General features: G+C 44.7%; 1 protein-coding gene across 2 annotated transcripts in view; it reads right to left on the bottom strand.

Annotated features, from left to right (window-relative positions):
- Positions 1-11,190, bottom strand: part of Tox3 (TOX high mobility group box family member 3) — a 100,905-nt gene extending 89,715 nt beyond the window's left edge. For both annotated transcript variants that reach the window (XM_052728566.1, XM_052728567.1), the window contains exon 1: positions 10,867-11,190. In XM_052728566.1, the coding sequence (XP_052584526.1) occupies positions 10,867-10,953 (87 nt within the window). In that variant the 5' untranslated portion in view covers positions 10,954-11,190. The remainder of the gene's footprint in view (positions 1-10,866) is intronic.
- Between the last annotated feature and the right edge of the window lie 9,409 nt (positions 11,191-20,599).

The following is a 20,599-nucleotide window of genomic DNA, read 5'->3' as shown; positions in this document are numbered from 1 at the left end:
GGTTTGTTACACAGCCACAGATAACCGACACAAATACTACAAAGGAGCCAAAGAAAGGCACAGAGATCCCTACAAAGGCTTGTTGCTGTTGTTTGTTTGTTTCGTTTTGTACTACAGAGGCAAATGAAAACAAAGCCAAGCTTGAGAAAAGTCCCAGTCTCTGGGAAGACCAGGAAACACAGTAGACAAGTGACAGAGAAGCAGCCATTGGATACATCCAGATGTCCAACATCAGGATCTAGGAACATAGGGAAAAGGGGACACAGACGGACTAGAGTGGACACAGGAGGGTCTAAGTTATAACGTAGAACTCTGGGGCTTAGAATAGTATGTTCCCTGAAGGTGACAGTCCATGCTCTTACAAAGGATAAGGAAGTTTGACTTGGCAATGAGAGCTCACTGAAGGAGAGAGTGCTAGTCCCAGGAAGCTCAAGAGAGAAGCGGTCGGGGGTGGGGGGAAGGGGATGGGATAAGGGGGTCTGGGTGGGACCCTAGGTAAAGATTACTTGTTTGAGCAATTATTCAGAGAAAAGATATTCAGGAGGGAGTCACAGAGGTGGCTGGCCAGAAGCCAGGAGAGCCAACAAGTCTGGCAGTCAAGGTCACAGGGTCAAGATGGAAGGAAAAGACCAGTGGGTTCAGTGAGGTGAAGGGACATTCAGGTCTGTGGGTTTCTCCAGACAGGGGATTTTGGTAGATATGTGGGTACAGGAGTCAGCAGCAAACTGGGTTTGATCAAAATGTTCCAGAAACTCAGGCTTCAAAAACGTTGAGTGGAGAAGGATTACCGCTCAAAGCTTGGTCGCCTATACTGGGACTTGAGAAATAGCACTATAAAACTTGAAGATATATTTTGAAAAGAAGAGAAATGTGGGCCTGAAATATAGGTAATCAATTAAAATTAGGACATGATGATTTGCAGTTTCTGCAAAGAAAAACATAAATTACTGGGTATTTTAAGCAGGCCCAAAATAAAATGCCCAAACTGAAGAAAGGACTGAAGAGCCATCCATCGTGGCACAATGCACCTCTCACCAAGGGCTGTCCAAGAAGCAAATGGCAACAAAAACGTGTAGAAGACTGGACCACTGCACACAATCTCAATTTGGAAACACCCAAAGAGTGGGCCTAGGATCTCAGCTGGAACTCATTCCCACATACCTGCTAATCTCCATGTTTTCTCATCTACTTACTTCTTCCACAGCAATGGGGTAAACTTTAGCTTGATCACATGGCCAGCAGCAGTACAGACTGCATTTCCCGGGAATCTAGTCATCACAGATGGACAACTGACTCAATCTGGCCAGTGAACTATAAGCAAAATATTTGTACAGCAGCTTCTGGAATCTTCCTTTAACTTTGGCCTCCTCCTTCCTGCTGGCCTAACTACTTACTGGTAACTCAACCCTAAACTAGGAAGACAAGACTCATGTGAGCTAGAGCACCCTTGTTCCTAGGCATCTATGAAGCCCTTATAGCATCCGTGAACTACTTACTTCTAGACTACTAAGGTGAAGGGAAGTAAATGTTCAGCTCTTTTAATCCACTGCTATACAAATTTCACCTCTGTTCATTGGTTTTTCTGTAACATGTAAGCTGAAACCTGACTACACTCCCCTGGGCATGCACTGAGGCTACTTTTTTGCTTGGTCATTTCTCAGTCAACTTCGTTTAAGGTCAGTTCCTTCCATTCCTGTTCTTCTATTGTTGCCACTTCAGCAAAATCCACCATCAAAGCCATCTTCATGTCCATTGCTCTATTCTTGCCACGAACACATAACGTACTGATGTAGAAAATTATAAATAAGACTTGAATTTAAAAGCTTTGAAGTGAATCATGACAATCGCAGGCCATCTCCTTAAAACGGGACAAGTGGGTGTTCTCATCTACAGTTCCATTGCCTAGATGTTTCTAGCATGTGGTAGGTCCAATACATGTAAATTCACAGACTAAACTACAACCAGTTCTGTTCAACAGTATTTTTATATCTTTTTCATGCCTTATCACATTTTCCTTAGCATGCCAAGTACTGGTCACAGACACCACCTCCCCCCAAACCTTAAGAAGTTCAAATTCCAATGTGAATAAAAAAACCAGAATAAACAATAATGCAAGCAATTATGTTATACATTAGGAATAAATGATATAGAATCACTAAGGTCCTAACTGGAGGGGAGGGGATAGTGTATTTAGATACTAGGGCATTGCAGATGGTTAGACCATACTGAAAGATAACACTCAGACACCAAGGGGTCGAGGAGGTGAAGGTCTGTGGAGAGATGGTTCTAGACACAGCAAGATGAGATGAAGGCTGGTGTGGTCCAGGACACACAAAGCAAGGTGGAGAGTTAGAGGAAGAAAAAAAACAGAATTAGGCAAAGACAGATCCTGGGTTTGTCAATCAGCGCTCAAAAACATCAATATCCATTCTGTCTGTCTTTGGGTATCTCTTCCTCCTTCCCTGTCATCTTTTCTTCTCAACTATATGTGCAAATATGCTGCTTACATCCTGCTGTCTTCCTTTTCTTCCAAATGGTTAGCAAAGCTCACCTTTGACCCTCCACACTAACCCACTGCCCTTCACTCAACAGCACTCTTTCAGGCTCACATTCTCCTTCACCTTTCCTCAGACATTCTCAGATGCTGCCTTGAAAATATCTTCTCAGTAGGGCCCCCTTCAAGACTCATTCTCTGCCTACATGCATGTCTATAAACATTTATGCATATACACATGTGAATGTTCTCAAACACATGCATACATAAATACATGCATGCTTGCATACATACTTCAGTTAGTACCTACTAAATGAAAGCATGGACATTTCACCAGACATAACCTGGTCTTAATGAAACACACCTCCCTCATCAGGAAGATGAGAATTCATCTCCATACTTATATTGTGGGGCCAACCTATGCAAGCCTCTAAATGGACCTTTGCCTGTGTTTACGTTCATGCAGCAAATTCTACCTGGAATTCTCTCATTCCCTCTTCTTCCTCAAATCACATTTTACTCACTTGTCCACTGTGAGCCTGAGAGCCCCCATGAGCCCTTCCACCTGGCTGCACCATGCCTCTAGAACCTTCTTCCTTAATGTGCTCACGGGGCACTTTTACTCACACCATCAGCCTAGAGAACCTCTGTCTTACAAATACATATTCACACACACACACACACACACACACACACACACACACACACACACTCACACACACACACTTCACAAACATCTGCCCCCAGCCAAGCTAGAGACCTCTTGAAGGCAAGCCACATCTATTCTCAGTCCATAACAAGAAGTTTATACCTAATACAAATAGTATAGACGTATATACACAAATATATATAATATATATATACAAATAGCCAAGACATATATGTGTATATGTGTGCATACACACACACACACACACACACACACACACACACACACACACACACACACACACACACAGTGCATTATTAAGCACAGGCTCACTCTGATTTCCAGAAAGAATAATCATCAACAGGGGAATGCAAATCTTCAACTTCATCAAGCGCCACCTGAGTTGGCATCTACAACAAACATTTATTTCCACCCTATATCCGATTCCAGTCTTGTGATAGCAGCACTTTGCTTTTTCGCACAGAAATCAAGAAGGCTCCCCACTCTTCAACCATGTAGGTTACCACATGCTCTCAAGGGAAATGATACGTGAATCCCCTCCTGAGATGCCACCTGACTCTGGGCCTGGGGCCAGAGTCTATTCAATGAGACTTGATCCAGGACCCACTGATGGACATCATCACATTCCCTGCAATCAGAATAGCTGATTTGAAAAGGCAAACACATGAAAGCAGAAATGATAAGAAAATCCTCTGGTGTCCTTTGAGACTCCGGATCTAGCTATACCTGAAACATAACTGACAATCCCAGCTGCCTTTACTCAGCTGGGTGACTTTCTCACTTGCAACCCAAAGCATTTTTAAATAATATAATCCTTTTAACCATGTCTCTATTAAACACTCTTACTAGAAGTTTTTTTAATAAGCCAAGCAAAAACTGCAAGTGCTTCATTAAGAAATCAGGCGTGAAGGGGCAGTAGCAGAGAGATCTGCTGGGCAGATTTTTTTAATGGGTCAATATTTCCAGATTTACTCCCAACCCTTTCTACAAGGAAACCAACTTCTAACAAAGCAGGCAAGTATTGTAAAGGTCTGCAAGTCAGCTCAGCATTTTGGACTTCCGTTATTATTTCCTACAACAGTTTTAGAGAAACTATAGGAGCTTCATCACTCTAGAGTAAATCCTTTTCCCATTTACAAATTAGCTGCAGGAATCAGGAGGGAAATCTCACATTCTAATGCAGTTATTTATCTTACGTCAGTTTTGAATCAGTTTGAAAAATCACCCCATCATCATCTTTAGTCCAATGATTCTCCACAAACAACTGAGTTCATGAAGATGAGGCCACATTAAAATGACCATATTTGGACTACAATGGCCGGGTTTAAGATCTGGCACCTCTAGAAGCAGAAGTCTCACATTACTTAAGTATGTGGAACCCCAATGTGTCTTGGTATTGGCCTATTGGTTTAATTTCTGGATTATCAGAACATTCAAATTATTCTTTAATAAGGAAAGTAAAATTAAATTAAGATTAAGGAGCATTTTCCAGAAGCTTGTATGTCTTGCATAATCATGGAATATACTTTAGGAGACTATGGCCTCCCTGAGGAAGATATTAAAGACACAAACCGAAGAAACACAGGCTACGAAATGATCTACCACCCCAGGAGAAGATAAAAAAAAAAATACCAGAAGCTCAGGGACACCTTGAATAAAAGCCTCCATGACTTATTTTTAAACATAATTTTTGTTCCTTTTCTAAGTGACCATAATATACCTCCAAATATATTTGAATTTATAAGCACACTTAGCAAAAAAAAAAAAAATACGATCTCTTTAGCAACCATTTGAAAGGGATTCTCTAAGACAACTAAAAACACCATTTGTATCTCACAGAAATCCACTGTAAAAGTACACTCATAAGAAAATGAAATGTTTTCCTTCATATATGGCTGATAGTATTTTAAATTATTGCAAACTTTACATCACCTCTAATTAATAATAACTATTTAAAGGTGTTTCCTACCAAATAACTATCAAAAGTATAAGGATGTGTCATCAAGCTGACACAAAGCTCTAAGTACTCTGGTTTCCCCCTCATTGGGCAAAGGTACCTGTCACACAAGCTTGAAGACCTAAGTTCATTACTCAGGACTCACATGGTTGAGGGCGAGAATCAACTCCCACAAGTTGTCCTCAGAACGTCCACGTGTCCAGCATGGACACACACACATACACAAAAAACAGTACCTTTTTTTAAATCATGAGTTTGGCAGGGCTTTCAAATGAGCATACTTCACACAGTACTTCCTCAAGGACAGCCTTGCTAAGTGAAGGGCTGTGTTAAAGCAGCTTACCAGCCCTCAAGTTTAAAGTACATCCCATCTCCTACCTCCTCGATTTCAAATAAATCGAATCCATTTCCTTCACTTTTTGCATAAAGAGGAAGACTCCCGCTTTGTTTCCTCACTCTGAACTCTATGTTGGTGGGAGTATTGCACCGTAATATCCCATGTCAGCTAGCCTGTGGTCAGTCTCCAGGAGTGAAGTCCAAAGGCCTGCATCCTAACAAGTTCCCCGGATGACTTGTGTGGGGGAAGAGAGAGGACTACGGCTCCACAGAATGGTCACACAACCCCTTCTACAATCTCCTCCACCACATGACTAACCAAGAGACACACTTGCTCTATGATTTCTCCAGTGATAGCAAGTAACCTTCCTTCACTCGGTTTCTGCATCTTGTCTCTCTCATTTAATGGGAATCTCCTCATAATGAAAGCCTTCAAACGCCAAGCCTCGCAGCACCTGAGAGGAATATGGAGGGCCAACCAAACTGTGTTTTGTGCCCCTCAGAAGTGCTTCCAGAAGATGCCTGGTCACAGACTGAGTGCTACCAAATTTGTGACTATTTCTCACACACACACACACACACACACACACACACACACACACACACACAACTGAAAGCTACATTTATATGCAACGATTATTTAGAAACAGACAACTAATTGAGGGTGTTTTATTTCTTTTAAATACCGTGGTGATTAAATAAAGTAACTCCTCAAGTGGCTTCGGCTTCCAGCTGAGTTTGTGCCCTGGAGGAGGATGGCACAGAAATAGCGACACTCTTTGAACACTGTGACCACATGCATGCATCGGCTTAATCTAAAATCCCTAAGATTAATTTTCTTTGCTTAACTCTATGCTTGTCCCTACTGAGCACAGGGTTCAGTTTAGCACTCCACTGTTTGGGCTGACCAAATGGAGAGCGTGTAGGCATCTACTTTGTGACCACTGGGCTACTTTACCCCTTAGTCACTCTAAACCAGCTTGGACTTTAAGTTTTCCAATGGCCTGTGAAAATAGTTAAAGCTGAGGAGAGGGGGTGGAATTAAGCAAGCAATAAAACTTTAAAAGTACATAATTAAATGTCTACAAAATGCATACGTACTACAACTGATCAACATCAACCCAGCTGCACTATCATATCATATAACATGGAATTGGGGCATGGTTCATGTTAATGTCTGATATGACGTAGAGGGCTGCCCAGACCATTTGTGCATGTACTAACTTGCATTCTGCCCAAAGTCTAGTCAACTTTACAACTACCACAATACCCAGGTCTTTGCCCATGTCCACTCCAGCACCACACTGACCACACTGTTGGACAAGGGAATAAAATGTCCCATATAATTAAACATAAACTACAAATGACTTACCAAAAAAAAAAAATCTCTAAGTTCTATTCCACTTACAAACCAGTCTAAGACCAAAGTTGTAAAGCAACACAAAAGTAGATTGTGATGGTCTGGCACCATTATTTTAATTACTCAATTTCCTGTCAGCTTTCAAAACTGTGGATATAGTTTAATAACTATGGTTATTTTACATAAAAATCCAGAATATCATTCTCTTCAAAAGAGAACTGTAAAATATGGATGCACAGGTCCCAAATGTTGTCATGGTGATAGTCTAGCTAATACTGAGCAAGTCTATGACTTTAAATGGGTGGTGTTTTCAGCTTGGCCACAAACCCTGTCCTCACGCAGGTTCACTGTCTGTCTCTATGGATATCCGAGTGTATGACCCCTGCTAGGAACTCTTTAAAAAAGCTATTTCTCTTCTATAATGTGGCTTCAATATCTCATTTTAAGACCTGTCATGGAAGGATATGGATAAGGATATCTCAATGCGTTTTCAAAATTCAACAGCCTCATACTCCAGATCCTAGAAATGAAGTAACTAACCTCATGACAGGGTAAGATATTGATCTAGGAAATATCCATCAAAATCCCTCCTCAACACATTTTCAGTTCCGAAAACATGGTCCCCAAGAAGAGGGGCAAGGAACAAATTAGCCTTCAGTCTCTCTTACCCTTCAAGCGAGCCAGAGTAGAGACCCAATGAGATGGAATCAAAGGAGAAGCGAGAGTGTGTCTTAAGTAAGGGTGATCAATAAAAACCCACATAAAAAGGAGAGAGTAAGACTTAGGGCTGAGGCCTTCATCTGCATAAGTGCAAGAAGTCATATTTTGAAAAGAAAACAAGAAGCAGAAGTATTAAGCAAATCAAGGAAAGGTCAGTGGGAGTTCACCCTTAACCTGCTGTACTATTTCACCTCACACCCACGTTAGGTACACGGTCTTATTTAGGGATGGCAGGCTTACAACAGCTTCATTTTAATTGGTATTTTATGTATTATTGTCTTGCTGGTAAAATAAAATTAACTGAACCCAAGGGAAAACTCCAGATTAGTCAGTGGGTCACCAACTCACTTGAATAACATACTGACTTTCTTCCTTCTTAAAATATAGATTTTAGTTCAATTTGCTAGTCGTATCATAAAAAAGTAAGTAAATGTTCAAACAGTGGATTGAAATTAAAATGGCAATTAGTCCTTAGAAAACAGACATGGCTTTAAGTTTATACATTAGTGGCTGATTCATGAATTATTAACTGATTTTAATGATCCTGGCTATATTTTATTTGAAGTTATTCTCCTGTTTGCAATGACTTTTGAACCCTCCAAACCCTTCCATCCATTTTCCATAGGCAGTATACTTTCCTGAGTGCTGACATTTAAAAGGGACCCATATACTGACAGGGTGAAAAGATAATACACTCACATATAATTTATACAAAGGACTCTGGTCATTTGTTAAAAGCAGAAATGAATGGAACCCTATTATTCACGGTTTGTAAATAAATGTAAAGATAAGCGCTCGCATTTCACTTGGGAAGCCCTGGCACCGACAGTCGGTTCCTTCTGAAGTTTCCCAGATGGTCATTAAAACAAGAAAAGGCAGAAACATACTTTTTTGTAATCCATCATTTCTCATTCAGAAGATAATACAAGTCTTCGAAAGTCAAGCCTTAAGAAAGATTAATAATTCCAGGTACTTTCAGATGGAATAAACGCATGTCTTTGTATGCTGTTTCACCTCTTCAATAAATCTACTCTGAACGGCAAACACCACTTGAGATGCAAGTTAGCTGTGAAGCAAATGCTGTAAACCTTTAATTAGCTCTTGCTGTTCTGTACTCATAAAGTTAATACTTCCTCTTCTGTTACGTTCTCTGTACAAAGATAAATTATGAGGAATAAAATTGTTCTTTCTCCCCTCCAGAAATTAAGACTAGAGGAATACTCTATTTGACCTGTGGCTCAGCCTAAAGGTACTGACATTTTTACCTGTAAACAAGTAACGGTGTAAAGACAAACACCGTTTAGAAATAAGTTCAATTGGACCCCTCCCAAAGCTGATTCCAACTTTTATAAGTTGGGTCCCCACAGTCCTTCCTACCATCAGATTGCTGAATTACTAAGAGATTCAGAAAAGGGCACCAATGAGCTTGCTTCCCCACTGCTAAAGTTGACCCGGCAGCTAGACAAATACTGTCTGATTTCAAGCTTTATATACCCGCCCTGAAATAAGCTTCTCGGCTTAAATTGACTCAAAATAACCCTTCTCAGAAAATAAAAGGAGATACACACAAAACACCCACAATTTCCTCAGTCCCCTGAAACCCTTGGGATCCCAGTGAACAGAGATTTGCCATGCATGGCAGTGACAGGCTTAATACAATAGGTTTCTATTTGGATGTCATTCGAGTGTTGCTGATCTTAAATCAGAGAAAGTAGTTACATTAGACAAGGTAATGGCTTCCAAAAATAAGAGCATGCCCAGTTCACAGGAGGATTGCATACACAGGCTGAGCTCTGAGGAGATAAGTAATACCCCACTGGAACAATTAGGCGGATTCTCAGAAACACTACATACTTAATTAGGCTGCCTAAGTCCCTGACTGAGCATACATGGGGGACTTTTTAAAGCATTTAATAACCTGAGTAAATCCAAAATCAGACGACAGAAACCGATCCTTTACTCTGGCTACAGCCTTCGGCCTTTTCTTGCCTTGCTTTCGATGCTTAAGGCATTCTTCTCAGATTTTGGAAGCGTATGAATGGGCACCACCATCACTGGACTAAAAACACTGAATAAAGTCCCTCTACCCTATAGTTACTGGAAGGGCCCTGAGTGCCTGGCTCAGGGGTACCCACCAGGCCACGGAAGCAAGCCAGTGAGACTCCGATGGTCTTTTGCAAAGTTTAGCCCTGGAGCTGGGAAGGGAATATAAACAATAAGGAACAGGATTTTCATCAGCCAGGGGCTCAGCCAACTGTCCGGAGTCTAGATACAATCCCTCCTCTTCCTGCTATCTATTCATTAGTTTTGTATTGCACCTTTCTTTCAGCTGCCTCCGTATTTCCTCCTCCGTTATCCAAGCAATCATAAACAAACTAGGATCTGAAAGAAAAGTCGGAGGGGAGGGAGGAGCAGGGGGGAAGGGAAAAGAAAAACACATTCAAAAGGCGCAGGGCTCTTTCTCTGAATCTCGCCCTCGGGGTTATGTCTCAAAGCTCTGTGGTGGGAGCTTTTTAGGGAAGGTGGACAAGCCCGGTCCTCGAAGCCCCCTGACCAGGTCCAAGGTCCACCTATGGCCATCTGAGTCGCTTGCTCCTGAAGTTAACGCGAGGAGAGGTGCGAAAGATAGGGTGACCCCCCCCCCCCGGGGCGTGGTGTGAAGCTGCAACTCTGATGTCCCCCAAAGAAAAAACTTAACCCGCCCTCGCAAAAAAATAATATACGAGAAGCCCCTTGAGCTAACTCGGGAGAGGTGAGCACCTTCGTTTGGTAGTCCAGAGCACCCTAGAGAGAAGGAAGTAAAGGGCACCTGCTAGGGTCCTACAACTTCAGGCTTCCCAGACCCGGACCCGGGCACTCTTCTGAAGTTTGTTCCTCACTTCCTGAGAGCCCGGGACAAGCTCCTGACCGAATGGGTGAATTGAGATGAGCTGCGGGGAGAAGGAGGAGATCTCTGAACCACGAGATCCGGGATCCCTACGTGCCCCCTATACACACACACACACACATAGTAGGGGTGCTGCAATCGTGTTTACTAATAACATCTACAAAGAATCACGCGCGAGTCTCAGCTCAGTCCCGGGCGCGCTTCTCACAGCTTTGGGGGAGCGGGGGAGGGGACCAGGAGGGCAGAGGGAGCGCCAGCAGAGGGACAAAAAGGTGGGTGGGAAGGGGACAGAAAGAGAAGACGAGGAGAGTTGGTCAGAGACGAAGGCGCACCGAGAAACCAGCGTGTAGAGAAGAAAGATAGAAAAGAAAGTGCAGCGGGCAAGGCGGGACGCGGGACGCGCCCAGGATGGAGAGGTGGCCCCCGCCCCCGGCCCGGTCACCTTGCTGTAGCCGTAGTACCCCAGGCACTGCGCGAAGTCCAGGCCGGCGGGGTCCCCGGCCGCCGCGGGGTAGAACCTCACATCCATGCCGGGCCGGGGCCGGGGGCCGGGGGCCGGGGGCCGGGGCTGGAGCTCGCCGGGGCCGCTACCCGCCTCCTTGCGGCCGCGCGATCCACCGTCGGGGACGCCCGGCCGAGGGCGCCCGGGGACAGCGCACGGGCCGTGGGGCTAGAGGGGCGTCGCGCGGGGGCCGCCGACGAGCCCGGGAGCTGCGGCCGCGGTACACAAAGGCGCGGCCACGCGAGCCGCGGGAGAGCGGGAGGCGGCCCGGGGGACGCGCCCCACCGGGACACCGAGGCTGGCTGCGCACGGGCCGGGCGCCCGGGGCGCGGGGCGCAGCGCGGAGACCCGGGGCGGCCGGCGAGCTCAGGTGCGCGGCGAGGCTGGGACGGCGGCGGCGGCGGCGGCGGCGGCGGCTGGCCCCGCTCCTCCTCCCCGGGCGGACTGAGCCGAGGAGCCGCGGAGACAAGGGGCCCGGCCCCTCCCCTGCCGCTCCCCCTCCTGCCGCCGCCGGTCCCCTCCCCGCGCCGCCGCCGCTCCGCCCCTCCCACCCCGGGCAGCTGGCGCGCCGCCCGCCCCGCCGGTGCGCTCGGCCGCCGACCGCCTCCGGGCTCGCGCCCCGCCCCGCGCCCCGTGCAGCCCCGGCCACCGCGCGCCCCTCTCCCGGCCTCTCTCCGTCCCACCCCTTCCCTCCCCGGTCCTCTTTGTCCCCACGGCCTCACCGCTCTCCTCGCTCCCCGGCCTCCCTCGGCCGCCCCGCCGCTTCCAGCACTGTCCCTCCTCGGGTCCCGCTCTCCTCCTGTGCGACCCTCGCTTTCCCCTGCCCTAGTATCCCCAAACCTCCACTCCCGACCCGGCCCTCTCTTCCGTCTCTACCTTCCTGTCCCAATCCTTGCTGGTGGGGACCTGTCTCCCAGCCCCTCTACCCTGCCCTTATGCCCGGGTGTTCCCGGTGTAGACTCAGCCCAGAAACTAACCTGCTCAAGTAGCTCCTGGTAGCCAGGACCGGGAACCCCATGTACACCTGTGGTATTTTCCAAAAGGGATGTTAGGGCCTGACCTTTCACAGGTAGGCAGACTTGAAGCTTCCCCCGGTAAAGCCTCGTGTCGGGTCTCTTTGTATTTTCTTTACTCTTGTTTGTTTTTGAAAGGCATTTGAGTAACTGGATCTAGGCGGATCACTCGCTGCTCTCCAAGAGAAAATGTCCCTCTTTTCCTAAAAGGTTCTGGGTGATTAACTTCCCCACGCTGCACCCACCCACCTACCCCTCTTTATTTCTTTCTCTTTCTTCCTCCCCTCACTCCCACCCCCAACCCCCACCCCACCCCACCACCACCACCACCACCCTCGGCTTTATTGCTCTGAGTTAATTTGAAAGTTTGGCCTTCAGCCTTGGCGGTAGAAAACGCTGGCGGAGCTGTGAGATCTTCTCCCTTTCCCGGCTCAGTTATCAGCGAACTACATTGAACTCGAAGGGAAAGATGTTGAAATATTTCGACTGACAGTCTCTAACGGTGTAGTCCCTGATCGCTTCGCTGGCCCGGGCCTGAACTTTTCCAAACATACATGGGTTTCTGTATGTTCTCCAAAGTAGACACTCCAGCTTGTGACACCTGTGTGTGTACCTTCACTCAATACTTCAGGAATCAAGCAGGGAAAAATAAACTTCAATTAGGTGAAAGTGTGTGTGTGTGTGTGTGTGTGTGTGTGTGTGTGTGTGCGCGCGCGCGCGCGCGCGCGCGCTCGTGCTCTTAGCAGAAACCTGTCGGGACTGAGAAAGCCATGTGTATTCAGGAAAGGAACAACTCCTCACATTGTCACTGGGTTGACTCTGATTTCCCCCCTCCTGAAAAAGCTTTGGTCTCCTCTCCTGAGTCTCCATTTAACGTCGACAACCCAGCGGCGCTCCCTAATGGCCCAGCGGGTTGCACAAATTGGCAGTGTGCTGAGATATTATCAGGACAACACCCCATTGAGTAAGTTCTTGAAACTCAGAAGTAGAGGCCCTTTCTCTGGGCCACTGGGCGCCTGTGGCCTTTCCACCAATCAGAGCTGGAGGTTGCAGTGGCCACCTGTTGTCCCGAAAGAGAACATCTTTTAAGTTTCACGATGAGCATTTAACAATGGCGGCTAGTGCAGGATCTGACCAAGGGAGAAAAGCAGACTGCTGATCCAGAGAACCAGAAAAGAATTTTCCCACCACATAAGCCTTAAAGGGAGCAAGCCTGGAAGGGCGGGAAGATGAGCTTTCCTCTGCACACTCACATCCCTCACCTTACTGCCATGCGTTGGGAGCAATCTGAGCTTGATTATGGAGGATGAAGGAAAGTATAATCAAAGTTGCAGAGAGACAGGAAACCTGAAGTTGTAATCAGCCCTCCAGGATCAGGCACACAAATACTCTGCAGTAGAAATCCCACTAGCTGCAGGAGCTGGAATTACACGTGCTAGTGTGTTGATCTCCTAGAAACTGTGAGAACCTTGCCCCCGAGGCTCTAGGAATTAGGAATGCCTGCTTACAGCCCATACCACTCTTGGCCACTATTTTAGAAATTTTTCCTATGAAGCCTCTCCCTGTCATGTAGAAGCCCTTGAGAGGAGGCAAGACTCACAAGTCTGCATATTTTTTGATAGTTTAGGGTGAGAAGTAAACAAAAATGGGGGGGGGGGGGCGGCAAATGGGACGATGAGGCCTGGGATGTGCTTGAAACATCAGAATAGGAGTCACTGGTCATTTGGGAAGTCTGTGTATTTGATCTTTCCAGTCTGTCTCCACTCATTCAGCAACTGTCTTTGGGCACCTAGTACATGCCAGTCACTGTTGACACACTTGTGAATAAGAACAAATTCAGACAAGACTCATAAGAGAAAGCTTTTAGAAGGGACTATGTGTTGTATCACAGATAGGCGCACACACACACACACACACACACACACACACACACACACGTCTTGGATCATCCAACCACCTGGAGATCCTGTCATATGTCCGCTACTGCGGCTATTGAGTGAAGTGATCTGACAAATTCACGAATAGCTAGGAGGGTGCCAGGGTCTAGGTCTCTAGGGTATTTTAAAAGGAGACTCGAGGGATGAGGTGGTGCACATTGCAAGATGCTCACTCGGCATCTCGAGCGCAGCAGACCATGCCTGGTACATAATTTGCTGTGAATAAGAGTAAGTTTATGAGGAAAGTGGGAAGGGAGAAGGAGGGGAGAAGGGAAAGCAGAATAAACACTTTAATGGTGGAACAGTCTCTGCAGGCAGTCTGGCTAGGGTGGAATGTAAGACTGCACAGGACCCCTGACTTGAGTAATCTCCATTGAGGGGGCTCTAAGGCACCCTGATTCCTTAGAGCTCTTGTGTACATAAGCACTAAAGTTGTACTGTTTCATTTAGAACTGATTTGATTAAACTCTTCATTGCATTGATAGGCACACCTCATTTTAGAAGTTCCAGGGGATAAGGCCTGTCCACTGGAAACTTTAGAATGGACTCTAAAGTATTAACAGCAATTGTGATGTGATCTATTTTATAGGATGTCCCTTTTACCAGTCTGTCTGCAATTTCCTTTTCTGAATCCCATATCAAAGGCTTCCTACTACCAGGTTAGCCTTGAACCTGAAGAAGCTTCTTCAAAAATGCCTCTTACACCGGGCGGTGGTGGTGCACGCCTTTAATCCCAGCACTCGAGAGGCAGAGGCAGGCAGATCTTTGTGAGTTCAAGGCCAGCCTGGTCTACAGAGCGAGATCCAGGAAAGGCTCAAAGCTACACAGATAAACCCTGTCTCGAAAAACAAAACAAACAAAAAAAAAATGCCTCTTAAATGTGATTTGAATTTCTGTTGAATAGAGCTAACATTTATTAAGAAGGGCAGCAGAGGGCTGCAGTGGGAGATGGTTCAGTTGACAAAATACTTGCCTTGCAAGCAGGACCTGAGTTCAGTCTCCAGAGCCCACATGAGCAAGTTGGGCGTGGTAGCAAAGCATGTAATCCCGGGGTGGAAAGGTAGAGGTAAGCAGCCAATCTAACCTAACTGGGGAGCCTCAGTTCAGTGAAACACTGTCAGAAAAAAAAGGTAGATGGCCGTTCTGAGACACCCAAGGTCTCATTTTCACAAAGATGCTCTTGTACTCCCCCACAAACACACCAACACACATGAAAATACACGTATGTGAGCAAATACACACACCTTGAAAAAAATAGCAACAGTAAAAGAGTCCTTGTGAAGCCAAAATATAACTTCTGAACATAAAGAAATTCCTTCAGGGGTTGTCTATGATTTGGGTCATTACTGTTAGTTTGATTAGCTTGCTGTCTCTATTCACCCAAGAATATATATATATATATATATATATATATATATATATATATATATATTTTGGTTTTTCAAGACAGGGTTTCTCTGTGTAGCTTTGCGCCTTTCCTGGAACTCACTTGGTAGCCCAGGCTGGCCTCGAACTCACAGAGATCCGCCTGGCCCTGCCTCCCGAGTGCTGGGATTAAAGGCGTGCACCACCACCGCCCGGCAAGAATATATTTTTTTAATGAAAAAAAAAAAATAAGCAGATGTTACGAAGGGTAAAAGCAACCTTAAATCGTAACAGAACTCTGAAAATTTCCCCTACTTTCTGAGGCCTCAAATTAAGCAAGGACCAGAGAGAACTGTATTAACCCAGACCTGCTGGATTTTGCAACCAGAAATCTGACTTTTAGGAATTTCTGACAGTCATGTAAGCCAGATGAAACAGATACTACTAGACATTATATATGGCTTAGTTCTCCTGCATTTGGGTGGTGAAAAGTCCCATCCAAATATTATGATCCTCGTTTGCAGTATGTAATGTAGCCAAATTAACAGCAGCTCCAAATGGAAATTAACAAGGCCAGAGTTTCTCTGGTCCCTCCTCTATTCCCATAGTAACAGCTAATGTATTATGAGTGTAAATGCCTGGTGGTTGGTTTTGTATCTGAACTTGGCTTCGCGTCATAAAGCACAAGGTCTCTAGCCAAACTGGATTCTTAATCTGTATGTAAAACCCATTGCCACAAAATTTAGGTTTCCTGTCAGAGAATAGGTATTTCACATTCATAGTTGGAATCACATTCAAATAAAATCAACTGGCCAACATTCTCACAATGGCTGACATGTACAGGGGTTCGGGAAGATCCGAGTTTGCACAACATTTGCACAACACCCAAGAGAAAGTAGTTGACCCTCAAGGGTTTCACCAGGAATTACAACCTGAAAGAAACCTCCAGGCCCAGGGCATTTTTGTTTCAGTTTTTAATAATTCCAAACTTCTAGTCTGGAAATATAAATTATTTTTGTATCTTTACTTCATTTAAAAATACAGAAACATGGGAGATGGAAAAAAAGTAAATCTTTCCTTCATAATGAATATATATATTCAGTTGTGTACACGAGGTTACTACTTGCATTACTAAGACAAATTTTGTTCATATTGGTCTCTGTACCAGGAGATACAGGAAGAGCCCACCGAAATTAACCCCTTTTCCCACTGACCATCACTTTTCCTAAAAATAGCATCACTGGTAGGTTCTGACAGAGTGTAGTAACCCCAAAAACCTAGCAGGGAAAAGCACTAAGCAGAGAATTAATTCCTAGAAACAGGAACTGCATCAAGTATTTGGTTGTAGCCTAAGTACGTCTTCAATGAATGAAGTTATTTTACAAGCCAATAGACTCTGTGCAATCAGCATTCCAGTGTCTCTACCTTAAAAAAAAAAAAAAATCACGCCGTCCTGCCTGTTTTCTGAAACATATTCTATTTCTTCTAAAGTGAAAGAGTGACCTCTTTTGCGGGAACAATTTCCAGAGACAGCATGTTTATCAAATGGTTTCTCTGTTTTCATAAAAACAATTTATTTTCACTGAACTCTTCGAGATAAGCATCAAAGGCAGGAAGAATGCACAATGAAGTTTATAATTACACTCCAGAAACAAATCCTAGGTAGTTTTTATTTTGCTCAAGTGAAAAAGGCTGGTGTTTTTTTTTTTCCCCCTCAAAGAGACAAAGGTAGTGCAGGCTGGCGAGGAGGCTTCCACAGGGGTGGAAATGAGGAAGCCCAGCCAGTTTACAGCAGGAGGCCCCGACAGGGCTGCCCACAAAGCCCAGCTGAACAATGAGGGCCGAAGACCCAGGACTTTCTCTGCAAATGGGTGGGGGTCAGTCCAGATTTTGTTTTTCACTAAGGGATAGCTATAGGGGCATGAAGGAAAGAAAATCCTTAGACAGATGTACATTAAACCTTCTCATGGCAGATCTGAATAGCACTGCGTGTAAATGCATCTCCATGACATCCTTTCTTGGAAAAGCACCCACATTCCTAGTCTCCATTTATATGGAACATTCTCTTTAAGAACCAGAGAACAATAAACTTGTAAAATAATAATAAACAAATAACCGAGAAGGACTTGAATCTAATAACGAGTGTGTTTCTTGAGAAAGGAGAAACAATTGCATTTGATCAGAGAACAGCCGAGGCCTAACTACAAAATCATCTCCCTTAATTTACATAGATCTGTGCATGCCAAACAGACTAGTGTTTGCTTTTCCAGTAATAGTGCAGGTGCGTCTCCTGCAGGGTCTAAATCTCTACCTCATCAAACTGTTTCACCAGAGTGGGACATGCCCTCTTTCCTGGAACAGTTTCAAGTTTTTTTCCCCAGCATTCCAGCCACCTGTTTGTGGAGTTCATACTGTGGAGTCCATGCATGCAATTAGAAACAAGAGAATGAAAATAAATGACCTTGTTTGTTATTTATAACAAAGAAACTCAGCAAAATTAATGCTGCAGAGCTTGACCTTATGACCTGAGAGAAAGGGCCACCTCATGGCTTTGTGGCCAGCACACAATAGCCTGGCAGCTCCCATTGTCCAGCCACTGTGACTTTTGGATGGTCATTAAAACCGTATATCCAAAATATTAAATGTTTTACAAGTTAGATTAGAGGATTTGCACTCATTTTAAAAAGCATGTTTAAAGAAGTGAGGCCAGTTAGCCCAAGAGCTTTTCCCTTTAAAGACAGCAAGTAAAATCATTTAGCTTTATCTACTTACTCTGTCCTGTGTCAACATGTTGAAGAAAAGGGAAATATTAAAAAATTTCAAATGAGGACCCTGGGAATTGAAGAGAGTTAAGTATATAATAGAAACCAAACAGAAGAATGATCATTGTGGTCCCGGGAAAACACTCTGTTTCCTTCCTGTTGAGGCTACTGCTGGGCAAGGAAGACACAGCTTCCTTCTTTTAGATAAACACAGTGTGGATGCTGCCCCTGGAGTTGTGTGATGAAATAGCACTGCCATGTTTTCTCCACGGCGATTCCAACCACACACCCTACAAGCTCTCAACAGGAAGAAAATGGCATACACAAGGAAGGACCTAAAGGACTTTCAGTGCCGACGTCTGATCTCAATATGTGGTGGTTCCGAAAAAGAGACAACGCTGCACCTCAGGGGAGGAATCTCAGACTTGCCTGTGTCCCTACCTGCTGCCTTCTTTGCCTCCTTTTTGGGCCCTTCCCCGGTTAACACCGAAAAGTGTTGGCACTGCAGTATCAAGTATCCAGCCAAGACTGAATTTTCTACATAAAAATAATGACATGAGCCCAACTATTGTGTTTTGCTTTCATCTGTAGTAAATGAGAAAATTATGTGACCAGCAAATACCTTTCTTTTATAATTTATTATCAACAAACATTTGATTTGTATGTCCATTTACTAGACCTCTATACACAGGTCAAATAAAAAAGTCTTGGGTATAAAAGAGTTACAACATGGAAAAGTTGCCATGGTGCATGGCCCTTCACAGATGCTGTGGTTGTACATCAGCATCTAGAGCAAGGAAAAAAAAAGATAAATTATATGGTGAAAGATTCAACCTCCTGGTGAACCTCTTTGGGACTAGCCAATTCTCAAGTGCCAAGAAAAGAAGTACTGGAAGCTTTTGAATTTAACCAACCTAAAGAAACCCATTGGGCAGACTAAGACGACATATCAATTATAGTTTGTCAGAAAGTCTGATTTATTTTTATTTACTCTTTCATAACTTCATTTGCACACACACACACACACACACACACACACACACACACACACACACACACACTGTGTAATTGGACTGCATTTCTCCTCTTTCCCATTCCAACTACTGCAGGATTCTATCTAGTCCACCCTACACACACACCCCTTCCCAACTTCATGTCCTCTTCTTTTTTCTTTTCTTTTTTTCTTTTCAACAACTGAATCTGATTACTGCTGCTCCATATGAACAATGATGTAGAACCAACCACTGGCACTTGGGCAACCAACCAGGGACAATACTCTTGAAGAAGATTAACTCTCTGTCCCCCAGAAGCCATCGACTTCCAATAGTTCCTCAGCTAGGAATGGGGTCTAGTGAGCTCCTCCCCAGTCCATATTGGAATTCTATGTGTGTGTTTGAAGTCATATATGGGCAGCCATACAATGCACACATATAAATACAATGATGCACCATACAAATGAGTGCAATGGCCATTTCATGGCCAAAAGACACTGTTTCATTCCTGCCTTCCCTGAACTCTGGCTCTTACAATCTTTCTGTCCCTTGTTCACATTCTTTGAGCAACGGGGGAAGGTAGTGTAACACTAATGTCCCAGTTACGGCTGAGTATTCCAGACACTTGTTCTCTGCACTGTGACCAGTCATGTATTAATCACTGTCTACTGAAAAATGAAGCTTCTCTGATGAGTACTGAGAGCTGCACTAATCTATGGGCGTAATCACTTAAGAAGCAGTTTGATACTATGTCCTTTTAGTGAAATAATAGTCTTAGGTTCTCCTGTAAGTCCTGTGAGCTCCCCAGCCAACGGTTCTTGGTCATATTTATAGCATGTGTTCTCTCTTGTGGACCGAGCCCAAGTCCAATCAGAAAGCCAGTGGTTAACACCACAATATTCATGTCACTATCATAGCCAGACCAGTTGTTATTGTAGGTCATAGGTCCACAGTTGGTTATGACTGGTGATGACTTTTCTGCCTGTATTAGCTATATTAGTAAAACAATATAATCAAGGCAACTTACAGAAGAATGTTTCTTTGGACTTATGGTTCCAGAGGGCTGGAGGTCATAATGGCGGAGACAGCTGGGCAGCAGGTTACAGGGATGGTGGCAGAAACAGGAAACTAAGAACTCACATCTTGAACCACAAGCATGAAACAGAGTGAACACACTGGAAATGATTTGAGGATTTAAACTCTCAAGGCCCACCCCTAGTGACATCCTTCCCCCAGCAGGGCCATATCTCCTAAACCTCGCCCAAACAGCACCATCAACTGAGGACCAAGTGTTCAAATGCCCGAGACTCTGTGTGTGTGTGTGTGTGTGTGTGTGTGTGTGTGTGTGTGTGTGTGTGTGTGAAGGAGGGGCATTCTCATTTAACCCCCCCCCCCCCGGCAACTTGTGTAATACCTTCTAGGATTATAATACTAGTCAGCAGGGAGGATGCTTCCAGGTCAGTATTAGCTTGAACTCTTCAAGTGTTAAGACCAATGTATATGATATCTGCAGCAATGGGGTCTTATGTCAAGTACTGGTGGGAAATTGAGCAATGACAATAGCTTGTATTGTTTGGGGCAAATCTCTGGCACCCCTGATCATC

This window comes from Peromyscus californicus, unplaced genomic scaffold, assembly GCF_007827085.1.
Source record: "Peromyscus californicus insignis strain IS unplaced genomic scaffold, ASM782708v3 Scaffold_8__1_contigs__length_139910024, whole genome shotgun sequence".
Classification (NCBI taxonomy): Eukaryota; Metazoa; Chordata; class Mammalia; order Rodentia; family Cricetidae; genus Peromyscus; species Peromyscus californicus.
This window is presented reverse-complemented; position numbering and strand designations above follow the sequence as displayed.